General features: G+C 43.0%; 1 protein-coding gene across 6 annotated transcripts in view; it reads right to left on the bottom strand.

Moving 5' to 3' along the window:
- Positions 1–3,499: 3,499 nt before the first annotated feature.
- Positions 3,500–16,301, bottom strand: part of Ikbkg (inhibitor of nuclear factor kappa B kinase regulatory subunit gamma) — a 66,902-nt gene continuing 54,100 nt past the window's right edge. For 2 of the 6 annotated variants that reach the window (XM_028784606.1, XM_028784605.1), the window contains exons 4-10: positions 13,660–13,778; positions 11,765–11,917; positions 10,991–11,066; positions 7,649–7,792; positions 7,213–7,355; positions 5,756–5,817; positions 3,500–5,461 (exon numbers count right to left, since the gene is read on the bottom strand). In XM_028784606.1, the coding sequence (XP_028640439.1) occupies positions 5,319–5,461; positions 5,756–5,817; positions 7,213–7,355; positions 7,649–7,792; positions 10,991–11,066; positions 11,765–11,917; positions 13,660–13,778 (840 nt within the window). In that variant the 3' untranslated portion in view covers positions 3,500–5,318. The remainder of the gene's footprint in view (positions 5,462–5,755; positions 5,818–7,212; positions 7,356–7,648; positions 7,793–10,990; positions 11,067–11,764; positions 11,918–13,659; positions 13,779–16,301) is intronic. The other 4 variants (XM_028784609.1, XM_028784610.1, XM_028784608.1 and 1 more) reach the window with 2 other exon arrangements.

Below are 16,301 nucleotides of genomic sequence, written 5' to 3'. Positions count from 1 at the left end.
TTCAACTGTACAGATTAGGGAACAGAGCCTTCTCAGAAAGGAGACAATAGGAGCAAAGGCCTTAAGAAACAAAAGTGCGGGGGCTGGAGAGATGGCTCAGTGGTTAAGAGCACTGACTGCTCTTCCAGAGGTCCTGAGTTCAAATCCCAGCAACCACATGGTGGCTCACAACCATCTGTAATGAGATTTGATGCCCTCTTGTGGTGTGTCTGAAGACAGCTACAGTGTACTCATAAATAAAATGAATAAATCTTTAAAAAAAAAAAAAAAGAAACAAAAGTGCTAAATGCCTTGAGGAAAGGAAAAAAACAGACCAGTGTGGAATGGCTGGGCTTTTAGGGAAGTTGACATGACATTAGATCAACACAAGGCTGAAGATGGAGTTTAGGTTTCAAGCAACAGAAAGTCAGTGGAGAGCATTAAGCAAAGTGGAGACGGATTTACCAGATCATACTGGTTGCCAATAAGCAATGGATAAAAAAGAGCCCGTAATTTCAATATGAAACTGCACCTAACAGTCAAGGCAAGATGAAGGGACCCAGGACATCTCACACTAAGCCTAGCTAGAACAAAATTACAACAAACAGCTTCTCTCACAACTCTGACTCCCCACCCCCACCCCACCCTCATTCCCTAGTCCTCCCAATGTTAGATTGCTCAGGTACCTAGGTGTGAAACCAAAAGCCCAGCAATCACTAGATGCCTGTCCCTCTCTCTTCCATATCTGTGATGTTGGCCACAGCTCCATACCTAAGAACCTTATGCTGCTCTGACCATCTCTGTAAATCAGCTCTTTTCATCACTGTCACTAGATACTGAACAAAATATTTCCATGATTTCCAAATGCCCACCTGTGTGTGACACTGGTGTGCTTGTAAAAAGGAAACACACAAGGTGGCCATGTGACAAAAGTGGCAGAAGCAGAGATGCATGTCCAACTAAAGAGAACTAAGAATTTCTGGGACCTACAGTGGGAGAGGGGTCTAGAATGGGTTATCTCTCATGAGGAACCCACTTCTCAGATCCCTGCCAACCAGAACAGGGAGACAGGAAATCTCTGTTGCCCAAGCCCCCTAATGTATGGTACTTTGTTGCTGCAACCACAAGAAATTCAAGCCCCAAATTAGTTGATTTGGCACCTTCCACCATTCTGTTGAGTAAACAATGAGCTTTCCTCAGCCATAGGCAGAGGAAACCTCAGAGCTGTGTGTAACTGCTACTTCCTATGTAATGCAGGAGAACTAAAGAGATAGAAATAGCAAAGAAAACCTTTGTTACTGGCAATCCTAAGCCAGGAGCCAAGACTTCCTTCTTCCTGAGAGCAAATGTCAGTTAAGTAGATAGCCAGAGTTAAGGAATGCCTTATTGCCTTCTTCCTGATAGCAAATGTCAGTTAAGTAGATAGCCTGAGTTAAGGAAGACCTTATTGCCTTCTTCCTGAGAACAAATGTCAGTTAAGTAGATAGCCTGAGTTAAGGAAGACCTTATCAGCCTTCCTGCCTAGGAGAGAAAATTAGCAACTTGAGCCTAACAAATGTTTTATTGCCCTCTTGCTCCTGAGAAAGTGGTTTGGGCTAAGGAATGCTTGCTAAGAACTTAACAATTACCGGATGGCCCTGGACCCTGACCCTACTTACTGCTTGTCTTTATAAGGCCACCCGAACAATAAAGTTCAAGCACTTGATCAGACATTCAGACCTGTGCTTCTTCTTTGTGTCTCTTGTCCTATCATTCTTTTGCCCCTTTCCCTAGGGTCTTGTCGAATCCTGGCGGGCCAGGGCAATCCTACCCCTACATCCAAATGAGGACAGAGTACATGCTTGCAGGTCTTACCTCTTTATTTCATATTTTATACATAACTTAATCCTCTGGCTGTTTTATACCATCCTACAGAGAATGTTCATGTAACAAAATGTTCAAGATGGTAGCCATGCAGGCCTGTGTCATTGGATATGTTTCGTCTTATTTCATCACAGCCTTTGGTGGTAACAGGTGATGGTGCCACAGCCACTCCAATGAAGCAATCACTGTGAGGACCAAGCTGTTGTCAGGTAAGGAGGGCTTAGGATGCTTCCAAAGTGCTTGTTCCATCTCACCAAACTCCCACCTTGAAAGGGGAAACACTGATAGGTAGGCCTCACCTTGCCTGAGGGTATCACACAGTGTTGAAATTGTCCCTATTTTGACATCATCCCCACTTACAATCTGTCTTACCATTTATTACATCAGTAGATGAAGTACTCTGTACTGTCTTACTGGCTCTCTGGTTTTATCTTGGGCATGGGCCAACGGAAAGAGAGCATACGTAAGTAACAGTAACAGGTCTTCTGGAAAGGATATGCTTCTAGCTATAAGGATCTGGAAGTTGGCTGCCAGAGGCCACATAAAATTTATATAAAAGCAAGTAGACTAATTCCTGAGGGGGATAGGACAACCACTTTTCCCAGTTCTAGCATAAGTAATTCTGGAAAAGAAAAGAGCATGTCCCATGTCAAGAAGATGGTAGAATTTCAAAATATGGTTAATCATACACCATACTGCAGGGTAATTAGGTGCCAAGGGCTCCCACCTCTTCTAGAAGGATACTGGGTCCCAACCATTTCCTGGAGTCACCCTCAGATTTGCCTTGACCAGTCCATGAAGTCCAAGCCAGAATGTTTTCAAGCTTCCAGATGATCCTACTGTGTAACCTGGGTCACACCTGCTTTCTGAGCCCCTTTCAGGTTAAAGTACTGGTCAGAAATGCACCTATGCACCTCTGTTTATCCAAGAAGCATGAAGCTCATGCAGCCACTGCAGGCAGCCCAACAGCTCTCTCCTACTATAGCCAACCTGCCTCTCCCAATCATTCCCACTGACCCTGCTGACAGAGCACTGACAAGGGTCTGACTGCCTCCAAACTCTGAAGCCTACTGGTCATCACCAGAGAGACCAGGCCTCTCTAGCAGAATTGCAAGGATTAAAGGCCCCCGCCTTTGGGCTACATTTAATCAGGTTCTGATGATGTCCCTACTTTGGGTTGTGTAAGCCCAAACCCCCAGAATGTGAGAACATGACTTTATTTGGGAAAAGGGTCTTGGTAGGTGGAATGAGGTAAGGGTCTTGAACTGGAGATCCTCCTTAATCTAACCAAATAGACCCCACATGCACAACTTGCTTTCCTTATGAGACAAGAGAGGAAGAGACAACGAGGCCCTAGAACCAGAGACTGGAGTAATAGATCTACGAGCCAATCAACACCAAGGACTGCCAGAAACCACTGAAAGTTAAGAGAATGCCTGGAATTAATTCTCAGAGCCTCTAGAAAAAACTTAACATTTGGCTTCCAGACAGGAAAGAATGATTTTTTGTTACTGTTGTTCTTTCAAGTCTAGGAGAATTTTTAAAGTACCTATAGGAAAGTCATATATACTACCACAAAACTGAACTCAAGCTAAACCAATAGTATTCCTAAAGGAAAATTATAGGTTAGGTATTTAAATGAAAACACAGAAGCAAAGAACTTGTTTGTTCCTTTAATATTTTTCCAAAGATCTGTCTGATAGATACCTGGGAATTAGGAAATGGAAAACTTGAAAATTCTGAGGAAGCTCCCAGCTCAGGATTACTTTTTAAATACTTTTTTTAAAATCTGAATTCTCCTTAGCCTTCTCACTCTTAATGGGAAAGAAGCCATGTGAATAAAAGCCCAGGGATCAATTCACAGATCCCATTCAGAACCATGAAAGCTTACAGAAGGGCAGGAAGGATTTCAGACCTGAGGAATGAGCAAAGCATATTTGCTTTCTCAACTACAACTTCCTTTCCTTTACTAGAACTGCAAGGCTAATATTAATGACTGTAAGGTTCCAGAAAATGTCTAGAACCTTGCAAAACAAGTGAACTGTTCCCTTTTCTATAATCTTTCAGTCACTGATAAATGGTTCCCTAAGACATTTTGGCTAGTGGAGAACATGCGATCACAAACTCCTGGAGTGTGATAAACTATGCATTCACAGAAGGCAACAATATGCCTGGCAAAAACAAGAGCACACTGGGGCTAGAAAAAGAAATGCATATATGTGAAATATCTTTCTGTTGACAAAGCAGCCATAATTCCAAAGCCAAAAAAAAAAAAAAAAAAAAACTAGGAGTAAAGAATGGGTAAGCAGAAGTATATAACAGCTTCTAGGCCCCAAAACAGCAACACAATCAAAGTGGAACAAGGTGTGCACTTTCTGTGATAGTCAAAACTAATCTGGCCGGGCAGTGGTGGCGCACGCCTTTAATCCCGACACTTGGGAGGCAGAGGCAGGCGGATTTCTGAGTTTGAGGCCAGCCTGGTCTACAGACTGAGTTCCAGGACAGCCAGGGCTACACAGAGAAACCCTGTCTCAAAAAACCAAAAAAAAATTTTAAAAAAAAACTAATCTGACTGATAATCAAAGAACTTTCCAAAGCCCAAGAACAATTGCAATGACCCAACAGAAAAATGGGTAGGAATTATGAAAATCCAAATTACATCAGAGGAATTAAAAAGGGCCTACATACCCCAGAAAAAGACACTTAAACTCTTTAGTAAAGAACAGCGCCAGGCAGTGGTGGCGCATGCCTTTAATCCCAGCACTTGGGAGGCAGAGGCAGACGGATTTCTGAGTTTGAGGCTAGCCTGGTCTACAGAGTGAGTTCCAGGACAGCCAGGGCTACACAGAGAAACCCTGTCTCAAAAAAACAAAGAACAGTATGTCTAGCCAATAGCAGAAATCCAAAGGTCTGCCCACTCCTCCATGGCAAGGATCCAATGACACATCTAAGCATCTGTCCTAAAGGTACACACAGATCAGTGCACAAGTACTTTCATTGCACCATTACTTATAGTAACAAAAGGAAAGACTACTTTCCACATGTCTACCAGAGGTAACACATGTTATAGACCCAAGTGCCACCTGTCCTGGGAGGAGAGTCTGCAGCTCATCAGCAAGAAAAGTACCAGCTAGAGAGAGGAAAACCTGCACCCAGCCCTGCTTGGAGAAGGGATGCTCCCTGAGAGCCCCTAGCCTCCATTCTAGACTCCCTAGGAAAATGAGAGAAGAAAGAAGAAGAAGCAGCTACCAAAAGCAAAGTGGATCAGGCACACAGAATAAAAGAGAAAAAAATAGCCCTGAATGGGGCTGTCTACCCTAATGGGGGACCAAAGGGTTAAAGCAAGGGTCCTGCTAGGTCCTGGGGCCCACTCTTTGACATCAAGCCCTTAACTGTGGACTATGCAGGTGAAACAGGAAAGCATGGGTTGCACAGATTGGGACACAGTATTAAAGGTGGCCTTGCATCTGCTGTTCCTACTCTATGCACTCCATGACATGAATCTGTAGTGTGTCCATATCAGGAGCCTGATACTGGCACTTGGGACAACAGAAGTCAGGTGGTTCCTCAGGAGGGCTCCTCCGCTGGTTGGATAAGGCCAAATGGAAGGAGTGGTGAGCTGGGAAAAAAGAACACAGGAGTGTGATGAACTATGTAAGTACTTCATGCACATCCTAGGTAGGCCTCAAACAGAAAGGGAGGCTAACAAAGTGCTGAGACTTACTGATACCACATTTGACTACATAGCTGGGAGCCACCTCTACCAGCACAATTTTCCTTTGACCTCAGAGTGGTGTGGTCAACAAGAACTCCCCAAAGCAGAGCAGCAGAGAATCCAACACTGCTTCCCCTCAACACAACACTCTGCCCTCCCTAACCATCTCCTCCCACCATCTAGCACTTGTTCACTCACCTGGAGCAGGGAGTAAAGGGGGCTGGGAAGTCTCTACATGCCGCTTCCTCATATCCTCAATCCTTTTGAAAATAGAAAGCATTCAATCAATGCTTGAAGGGGATTTTTTATGAATAAATATCTTCACTTAGATATAATTCATGTACTATATAATTCACCAATCTAAATTGTATTGTTAGAGGGTTTTACTCTATTCAGCATGTCCAATCATCAGTATAATTTTAGAATATTTTCATACTGTCCCAAAGGAAACTTTGTTCTTATTAGGAATTACTCCCTGTGTTCCCCTGTATTAGTTTCCTCAGAATCTTGTTAACAAACTACCACACACCTAGTAACTTAAAATAACAGAAATGTGCATGATACAGGCGACTAGGTGCCCTAAATCAATGTGTCAGAGGACTGGGCAGAATTATCATGCCCTCACCCTAGCTGGTAGTAGTTTACAAATTGCTTGGCATTTCTTGGCTTGTAGCTGAATCTCAGAGTCTGCCTTGGCCTTCTTGTGGCTGCCTTCTGTTATCTTAATTTGCTGCTTCTGCAACTACCAGTACCACAGTCAATTAATTAACCTAATGTGATCTTATGTTAACTAGTTACATATACAAAGATACTAAACCAAATAAAGTCATATTTTGAGGTTTTAGATAGATATATTTGCACTGGTTAGGTTTGTTGTTGTTGTTGTTGTTTGTCAATTTGACAAAAGCTGCAGTCATCTGATCAAAGGGAACCTGAATTGAGTAAATATCCCCATTAGACTGGCCTATAGGCAAGCCTTTGGGGCATTTTCTTCACTGATGTGAGAGGACCTAGTTCTCTAGAGACAGTGCCACCCCTTGAGCAATCACCTAGGTTGTAAAAGAAAGCAAGCGATGGAGAACAAGCCAAAAAGTAGTTATTCCATGGTTTTTACTTCAGTTCCTGTCTCAAGTTCCTGTCCTGACTTCCCTCCATGATTAACTACAACTGTAAGCTGAAATAAACCTTTTCCTCCCCCAGTTGCTTTTGGTCACGGTATCTATCACAGCAATAGCAACCAAGCTAAGACAAACAATGGTACCAGATTCTTGCAGAATTGCTGAGAGAGATCCAACCTGACCACGTTGTTTTGTGGAAGACTGTAGAAGGACTTTGGAACTTTGGGCTGGAAGTGCCATCAAATTGTTAAAGCCTAACGGGCTGTTCTGTGGAAGCCAAAGAAGATAAGAATGCTGACACCAATGCAAATGATGAAGTTTTGGAGGGAAGCAAAGATACTATCAGGGTCATTTGTGTGGTATTAAGAATCTGTAGTTCTAGTCAGCTGGGGCTGATCAAGAAGAGCAGCAGGAGGCACAGGGAACTTAATACCAATGCTAAGATCCATCAATCTCCTGTAGTTACTACTGGTTGCTGCCTAGTATACACCTTCTCTGTCTATGGCTGTGCTCCTGGCTGCACCCTTAGAGGCCCACCTGGCTGATTCATGGCAGCCAACTTTCAGCTTGTTGAACTCGCGCTGCAGCTGCTCCAACTGCTCCTGCAAAAGCTCTTTCCTCTCCACCAGCTTCTCCCGGGCATGCCTCTCAGCTTGGAAGTCAGCCTTGTAGATATCCGCCTGGCAAATAGAACAGAGGTGTTCACCTACTATCCATCAGCTTCCCATCAAGCATTCTATACCATGCCCAGAGGAACAGAGCCCTGTCTTGTCCCCTAAAATCCCAAGATAGTTCATCAGAAACAGATATGAAAGCCTGTGATCTCAAGAGCACCAAGAAGTCAAGGAAAATGCAAAGAGCTCAAGAAGACTAAGAGAGGTCACTACAAAATGATGTAAAAAGGTACCCTAAACCCCATTGCCTGGATGGGCAGGTCACTCATGTAGTAGGCAGGCTGGAACAGAGCCCTCACCTGGGCCTTCAAGACTGGCACAGTCTCCATCACAATCTTGTGCTGCTCAGCCTCCTCTTTCAGCTTATCAATCAATTCCTGTTTGGCTACCAGGGCCTCCTCAGCTTGCTGGAGCTGTTGCCTCAGATCTTCCAGCTGCATGCCCTAGAGAAGGACAAAGGGTGCTGGCAGAGTCTCTTGGCCCACAGTGGGGCCAAGGTACCTCCCTGGCAGACCACTGTTTTAAGAACTAAGTAGGAAAAGCTGGAACAAAGCCAGTCCTTTGGATTTGGGGGCCAATAACAATGTGTGCAGAGAGAATACTGCATCCTGTGGTCGTCCTACAGCACAGAAGAAATGCTAAGGTCCTTCTTAGGATGCACAAAGATCTTAGGACTGACAGGAACTCTGAAGATATATAAGGTACTGCTTCATACTCTGCATCCTTTCCTTCAGAGAATTCCTAGCTAGCCAGCTGTCCTTTTGACTCTTCAAGGACAAGAACCACTCTCCCTCCTGAGGCTTCCCACTCCACAGTGAGTAAGCATTATGCACTAACTCTCCACAGACTGCAAGCCCACCATACACCAGGCAAGGCTGTAACCCATGGGTCCTTCTACTCTGCTACTTGGTCAAACACACCTTATACACATGCACACATGCTCTCAATCAAGAATTCCTTCCAAGCCGGGCGGTGGTGGTGCACGCCTTTAATCCCAGCACTTGGGAGGCAGAGACAGGTGGATTTCTGAGTTCAAGGCCAGCCTGGTCTACAGAGTGAGTTCCAGGACAGCCAGAACTACACAGAGAAACCCTGTCTCGAGAAAAAAAAAAAAAGAATTCCTTCCAACAGAGTAAAAAGAAATTTTTTAAAAGATTTTTCTTAATTTGTGTGTGTGTGTGTGTATTCCCACCAAAGTCAGAGATGCTATCAGATCTGCCAAAGCTGGAGTTGCAGGTGGCTGTTAGCTACCCAACGTGAATACGGACAACAGACTTAAGTCCTCTGAAAAAAAAAACAGCAAGTGGTCTTATTGACTGAACAATCTTTCCAATCCCTTAAGCAGCATTTTTATAACTAATCTGGTATCATGCTTAATCCTTAAAAAATCTCCTATGGGTACATTATGCTTAACAATGTCCTTTTTAAAATGTGACCACTAACTTTGAGTAACTATGCATAATTTGTGTTAGCATTCAACTTCTTTTCTCAATTGACTTCCACTACTATTATTTAAATTTTAGACAAATAAGAAAAACATAGGTTTTTATTTTTAAATTAATATGAGTTAACTCATTTCATGAGGGATTTTTATATATGTAAAAGTCTTCACGTTCTGATTGTTTGAGCTCTCCCTTAATGTATTTGCTAGAAATAATAGTGTTCAAGTATTTTTAATCTACTTATACAACACTATTTATAGTCTTTCAAAAGTTGTTCATACACTTTCTGAATTAAGGCCATATTTAGGTGCTAGAGAAGCTCACCTTTTACACAGAGGATAAAAAAAAATCATAGTCATAACTGGAGATGATATTTACATAGAAATGTAGTAACCACTATGGCATGGAAACATCCAGTTCTTAGCTTAAAATTTTAAATGTATGTTTAGGGATGGGGTCAAGTTTTAATGACTATTTTACCCCCAAATGACTGCATATTTTGCCATAATAAAATAAATACATAAAAATATAAAATTTTGTTTAAACTATGCAACTTTGAGAATTATTTTTTGCAGTTACACACATACACACACATCATGGAGTTTGATTTTGCTCTTCCACCTTTCCTTCTAGTTCTCTTCATTTTATTAATTGAAAAACAGACAAATTACCATTTTTGTGAATCTCTCTTTGACACTTCATCGAGTAACTGCACTGATCTAGAACTGTACAGTTCTTTATGGTAAACAATTTTAAAATTTTTTAATGAGAGGCAGAAATGCCTTTAGAAATCAGGTTCTCTAGTCTGTTAATATCAGTTGGCTTCCTATTTCTCTCTGGAGTTGTTTATTCAATGGTGGGGTGGTTTTGGGTTTTGGGGGTTGGTTTTTTGTTATTGGTTTGGCTTGGTTTTGGGGTTTTTGGGTTTTGGTTTTGAGACTAAAGCTGGCTGTCCTAGAACTCACTTTGTTGACCAGGCTGACCTCTAACTCACCAAGATCAGCCTGCCTCCGATTCTAGAGTGCTAGGATTAAAGACATGTGCTACCATGCCCAGCACTAATATGTGAGCTTTTGGCAACCTTGTTAAAGTTTCTTTATATGAGTAATGGATTGTAAAAAATTATCGACGATCCATTCTATTTGAGAAAGAGGAGAACAGATAATAAACTGTATTGTGTAAAAAATGTGACCACTGGTCACGGTAGCACATACCTGTAATCTCAGCACATGGAAGATGGAGGCAAAAGAATCAGAGGAGTTCAAGTCTCATCCACCTAAGAGTTCAAGGATGGCCTGGGCTCTACTGAAAAAGAATAGGCTACGGAGATAGTTCAGTCAATAAAGTACTTGTTCGGACCTGAATTCAAGCCCCTGAATCTATGTAAGAAAAAGAGCTGGTCATGTATAGCTCCTAAGGAATAACACCAATAATGTTCTCTGACCTCCACATATGTTTGTATGTAGATGCACATACAAAATTATCACTAGACCTGATGAGCATAAACTCAAAAAGCGATCGGAGTCACCTCAGAAATGTTTCTGGGGGAGGTAAAGAGAGGCTGGAAGGATGACTCAGCAGTTAAGAACACTTGTTGTCCTTGGAGAGGATTCAGATTCAGTCACAGGCAGCTAACAACATTCATAACTCCAGTTCCAACAGATCCATCTTTTCTATCTTCCACATGTGTCGAGCACACACATAGTACATATATGTACATATATATATATATATATATATATATACATATATATATATGTGTGTGTATGTATGCATATAAATATGCAAAATACTTTTTACATAAATATAAATAAATATAAAAATGTTTTTAGAAAAAAAGAAATGTCTGTATGTCTGTGGACTTCCCAACTCTGAACATGAAGGAATGGCCATGCAGAACAACATCCCTGCCACAGACCTGAAGGTCCTAGACCCAGATACCCTACTGTGAAGGTCCTAGACCCAGATACCCTAGAGATGTCCTGTGGATATGTCCCATCTCCTTGTAGTCATCCAAAAACTGTCATAGCTGCAGTCCCACTGGAGGTGTCAAGCAACTTGAGAGTCCCTTCCAAAAGCTAGATGTGCTATTTCTCAAAGGTCACACTGCTCCCCTTCAGATACACTAGGGAAGAAAGGAAAAACCTCTCCCTAGACAGTCCAGGAAGATATACTTACTAGCTTATGTTCTCCACTCACCTTGCTGCTCTTAATGTGGGTGTCGTAGTCTTGGAAGAGCTGGTGATAGGCTGCCTGCAACTGAGCCAGCTTCCGCCTGTGCAAAAGGAGCTGTTACTGGAGAATCTGCTTTGTCCCAGTAGAGCCACAAGTTGCCTAATACAGCTTCACCTTCTTCCTTCTTGTCCCAATAAAAGACCTGAAATGTGGGCTTCCCAGATTACATCTGGGCTCCTGAGGCTATCAACTCTAAGACAAGCTTTGCTGACGGCAAGGATTCACTGCAACTGATTTGGCCACTACATAGTTCTTATTTTCCTTAAAGCCAACATCTTGGGATGTTTCTAACAAGGGCTAGTGTACAACTCAGAAGTAGAACTTTTGCCTAGTGTGTTTGAGGCCCTATGCTTCATCTCTAGCACCAAAAAGAAAATAAACGTAGAGGCAGGGATATTGTTCTAAATTAAAGAAAACTCAAAAGGATGCTGAACCAGATACCAATAACAGGTTGAGAGCCTGTACAGGCATTATGAGCTCAGTCTTTAGGGCCAGCTTGAAGCCACCATGACTCCTTGCTTTCCTTATGCCAAGAGCATATTTTAACCATGATGAAAAGAACCTATGTAGGACACACAGTAAACATGAATGTGGCTAGAAATATTCCTGTTGACTCTGTCATTAGCAAGGCAAAGGGAGAAAAATCAGCCCTTCTATACACAACCAGTCCCTACCAGGACTCCCTAAAAGGCAGGAAGCACTCTGAGATCTCTCAGTACCAACCATCCAGCCACTTACTTCTCCTCTGAAGCAGCCTGTCGCTCCATTCGCAAGGCAGCCTCCACACTCTGGTTCTGCATACGCAGCTGGTCCACCTGGACACTATGCTGCTGCTGCAGCACCTCTCGTTCACTCTCCAGCTGTCTGACCTGCTCATTAACTGCTCGTATCCTGATATGCAAAAAAAAAAAAAAAGAAAAAAGAAAAAAGAAAGAACACCCTGAGGGGGCTGTGAACTCATTAGCACTAAGCTCAAGGATAGGCAGGAGCTACTGTGCAACTTTACAATTTAGCTCAAGTCCCAGACACCCTTATTAGAGGCTCAGGTTCCATACCTAGGTAGGTTGTACAGCCTCATGGGATAAGATATAGCATCAATAGTCTCAGCAGAGAATTCACCTCTCCCTCTATACTGTCACTGTAAAAGCTTATGTTGTCTTACCTCTATCATCCATATCCCCCGTATCTTCTGATCCTGGCCTATAGTACCCCACAGTTTCCCTTAAACTCTAGTTCTGGTATTAGCCTAATCACCCTGGTACCTCTCTGTGTGCTGTTTACAAAGGCAATGATGGATATTTCCATGGGTCTTTGAGGAAGCCACTGACGGCAGATCACCCTAACTTTGCCAAGGCAGATGTGGACTACTGGGCCTGCTCCCCTTTGACCTTTTCTCACACTGCCCTTCCCCCACCCACCTACCACCTGTGTTCTCTGAGCCCAAGTCAAAATCTCCTCTCTCCCATATGACAGGAGCCCCAACCCACTGCCCCACAAACATAATGACTACCTATTGCACTGAGAAAGTCAGGGCTACCCTGTTAGCTTCACCAACTGTCTGGATGACAGCAGCAAGGCAGTATGAGAGGCACAATAGTGCCCATGCCTATAACTCAATGATCTCACGTGGCAACCTAATCCCCTTGGCAAAAGAGAATGAGTGACAGTCCCAAGACCATTAGTTAACAAAGTCAGCCAAACTCACTTTTCTGCCAGAAGTCAGAAATGTTGGTACATGCCTGGGCAGAGGATACCAATGTGAACAACTCCCAACAGAAACATGAAGTTCATAGGCTCTAATGAGAAGTAGTTCATGAGGGCTCTGTGCTCTTCATGGGGTTGCTATGGAATGTATCCAGTCTTCTTCGCCTAGGACTTTCTGCCTTGGTGGAATCCCACTACATATTAGTCTGGATAGTGAGCTCTTGAGTGTGGTCTTAAGGGCCCTGCAGTGCTTCCTAAAGAATAAACTGAATCCCAGTATGATGTTTTGAATAAAAATAGCTCCCATAGGCTTCTACAGAGTGGTATTATTTAAAAGGATTAGGATAAGTGGCCTAGTTGGATTAGGTGTGGCCTTGTTAAAAGAAGTGGATCACTGTGGGTGGACTTTAAGGTTTCAGATGCTCAAGCCAGACCCCACTGGTTTACTCTCTTTTCCCTGCTGCCTGCCAATCCTGATGAAGAACTTTCAGATACCTCCCTGGCACCATGTCTGTCTGCTTACCATCATGCTTGCCACCATGACAATAATGGACTGAACCTCCAAATGTAAGCCAGCTACAATGAAATGTTTTCCTTATAAAAGTTGTCATTATCATGCTATATTTCCACAGCAACGGAAACCCTAAGTACCCAGTAAAGAGGTGGTCATAAGGTCTGCTTCTTCATAGTAATAGAAACCCTAACTAACCACCCAGTAAAGAGTCATAGAGACTCTTTCCAGCAACAGCTAGAACTAGATTCCTAGATAACAGACCAGGCTTCTCACAAGGCAGTCCTGAGGGCTCTGGGGAATTTAAGAAGACTATCAGTCCTTCCTTTCAGAGAGAGGAATTCATAGGGGTTCCTACACTTGTCTCATTCAAAACCCTGGAAGGGGACTCCTGGACTAGCCTCCCCTCCCTACTCACCTTCCCTCTAAAGTTTGCCGTTCCTTGGTGGCAGCCTCCAAACGACTCTGGCTCTCCTGGAGTTCCCCCAGCAATGATGTCACCTGAGCTTTCACAGAGGCCTTATCCTCAGCCATCTGCTACAAGAAAAAAGGTCATTTCCTATCAGTACTGCTTTCTCCCATGCTTCCTACTTTTGGCATCCCCAAGACCTGAGGCAGCCTTCAAGCAGTTGATATATCGAGGGCTTCTCCTGCCTCTCAACACCTATAAACCTTGGTACTTCGAAGGCTCATTAGCCCAATGGCTATTTGTCTTCCTCCAGTCACCAATTTTGACTCTCAGGTAGTAGTGAACCTTTCTCAGTATCCTTGAGACTCTATAAAAGGAGACTAGACTCAAAGACAGCAACAAAAACGTCTAGTCCACATATACAACAGGTAAGAAGTTTCAGAATAAGAGAGAAGACTGGAATTTTTTAAATACTGAGAGCTGAACCATCAAGAAGGTTCATCAGATAAAGGTATTTGCCACCAAGGCTGATGACCAGAGTTTGAGCTTCAAAACCCATTATGATAGAAGAGAAACCTGCTATCACAAGCTGTCCTGAGTGCAAACTATGCTCAGCTCAAACTTTAAGGTTAACCAAACTTTAGCATGCCTTCTAACAGCTTAAGGTCACATTTGTGTAGTGTACTAAAAACTCCTTCCTGGTTCCAACTTGCAAATGCTCAGAGCTATTAAAGGAATTGACACTTGACATAGGCTTAACCTTTGCCATGATTCCTTCCTCTATCACCTCAAACCCCATGTATTTCCTTTGACCCTAACCCTATCTCAAAAACCTGAGTGCTACTTCTTTGAAATGGAATCATCAGAATGGACTCAGACCCCTAGTCTTCAAGTATGGTAAAAAACCCACATTTGATTCGTACAAGCTTGTAAACACACTGGGTCTCATCACATTGACAATAATACCCTTTGGCATTCACTTGACCTCCTTCACCTATCCAAATCTTTCATTTTTTTTCTATCTGTATCTCTGTCTTTATCTTATTTTTTGAAGTCCTGGAAACTAAACTCTAAGCTTCACATATGCAAAGCATACACTCTATTACTGAGCCACACACTGGCCCCTATTCTCATTTTAAAATTCCCAGTCATTGAGTAGAGAGATTGCTCAGTGGTTAAGAGTACTTGCTACTCTTTATAAGACCAGAATTCAGTTCCTACCACCACAACTGACTGGTAGTTTACAGCTACCAGGAATTCCAGTTTGAGAAGATCTGAGACTCTCTTCTGGCCTTCAAGGGCACTTAGTCACAGACACAAACACATAAACACATAAATAAAAATCAATCTTTAAAAAAGGTAAAATACCCAGTCACCTCTACAGATCACCAGAGCTCAGCTAGCTCTTTCCCTCTCATTGTCATCAGTTACTGAACAAAATCTATTCTCATAGCTCTAATAACTGTCTACCTTTATGTTTCACATTGGTATCCTTATAAAAAAAGAGGAGAACTGTGAGACAATTTAGCAGGTCCCAGTGGGTAAAGGTGCCTGCCATAAAGCCTAACAACCTGAGTTCAATCCCTGGGACTCATATGGTAGAAGGAGAGAACTGACTCCTTCAGGTTGTCCTGTCACCTACATGTGCACCCCATGGCAATACACAGATCCACATGTGTGAGTGCAAGCACAGACACACACGCTACACAAAATAAAATATAATAAAAAATTTGAAGAGAAAGGGCTATGTGACAAGAGAGTTAAGGAGCACCAAGGACTGCCAACACTAACAATATATTTAGCTTGGAGAAGAACCTGGAACAGTCCTGTGAGGAAATTACCTGCCCATACCTTCATCTTAGACCTCTGATAGACAAAACTAGGAACAATCAATCCTCTGTTATCTAAGCCCCCAGTTTGTGGTACCTTGCTGCTATCTCCCTAGATAGGAACCAAATGCTTTGACAAGGCATTCTTTGCATTATTATTAACTTAGCCCCACAATGTAAAACTTGACTATGGCAGGTCTTCTCTACCTTTTCCCTCAGACTGGTCCTGTCAGATGGCATAATCGCTGCTCAACTATTGTCACCAGGGTCCTGAAACCAGCCAGTCCAAAAAGGCCCTGAAATACCTTCTCATTCCACACTAGGCATACCATCCTTTGGTGATTGTATAATACAGCACCAATTCACAGGCCTGGGGTCTCATAATTCCTCCAAAGTCTCTTAGTGATCATCTCTTGAGCCCCCTGGGAAATCCTACCTGATGTTACTGCCTTGTTTTATCAGGGGCCTAGGACTCAACCAGGCTGTCTGGGCTGATCCCAAAGTATGTGAGGGCCTTGGACTACAAGGTATAGTGCCTGCTAGACTTCAGGGTGGCTAGAACCTGAGCAAGCTATGTCAGGTACCCAAGCACTCCATGCCTTCAAAATGAACCCAGGATAAATCCTGGCTCCCAGGGCTCAGGAGTGCTTCCTGGTTGACAGTGTTCTATGTACCACTGTTCACAGCAAAAGCACTGCTTCATGAGAAGCTCACATCTGGCCTCTCCTGGCTCCTACCATATATGCCTTGTACCTTGGATGATTTTGATGTGGACCCTTTCACTATAATAAACTAACAGTGAGTATGATGGTTTCTCTTGGT

The sequence above is a fragment of the Grammomys surdaster genome, unplaced genomic scaffold (genome assembly GCF_004785775.1).
Source record: "Grammomys surdaster isolate TR1022 unplaced genomic scaffold, NIH_TR_1.0 124511, whole genome shotgun sequence".
Taxonomy (NCBI): Eukaryota; Metazoa; Chordata; class Mammalia; order Rodentia; family Muridae; genus Grammomys; species Grammomys surdaster.
This window is presented reverse-complemented; position numbering and strand designations above follow the sequence as displayed.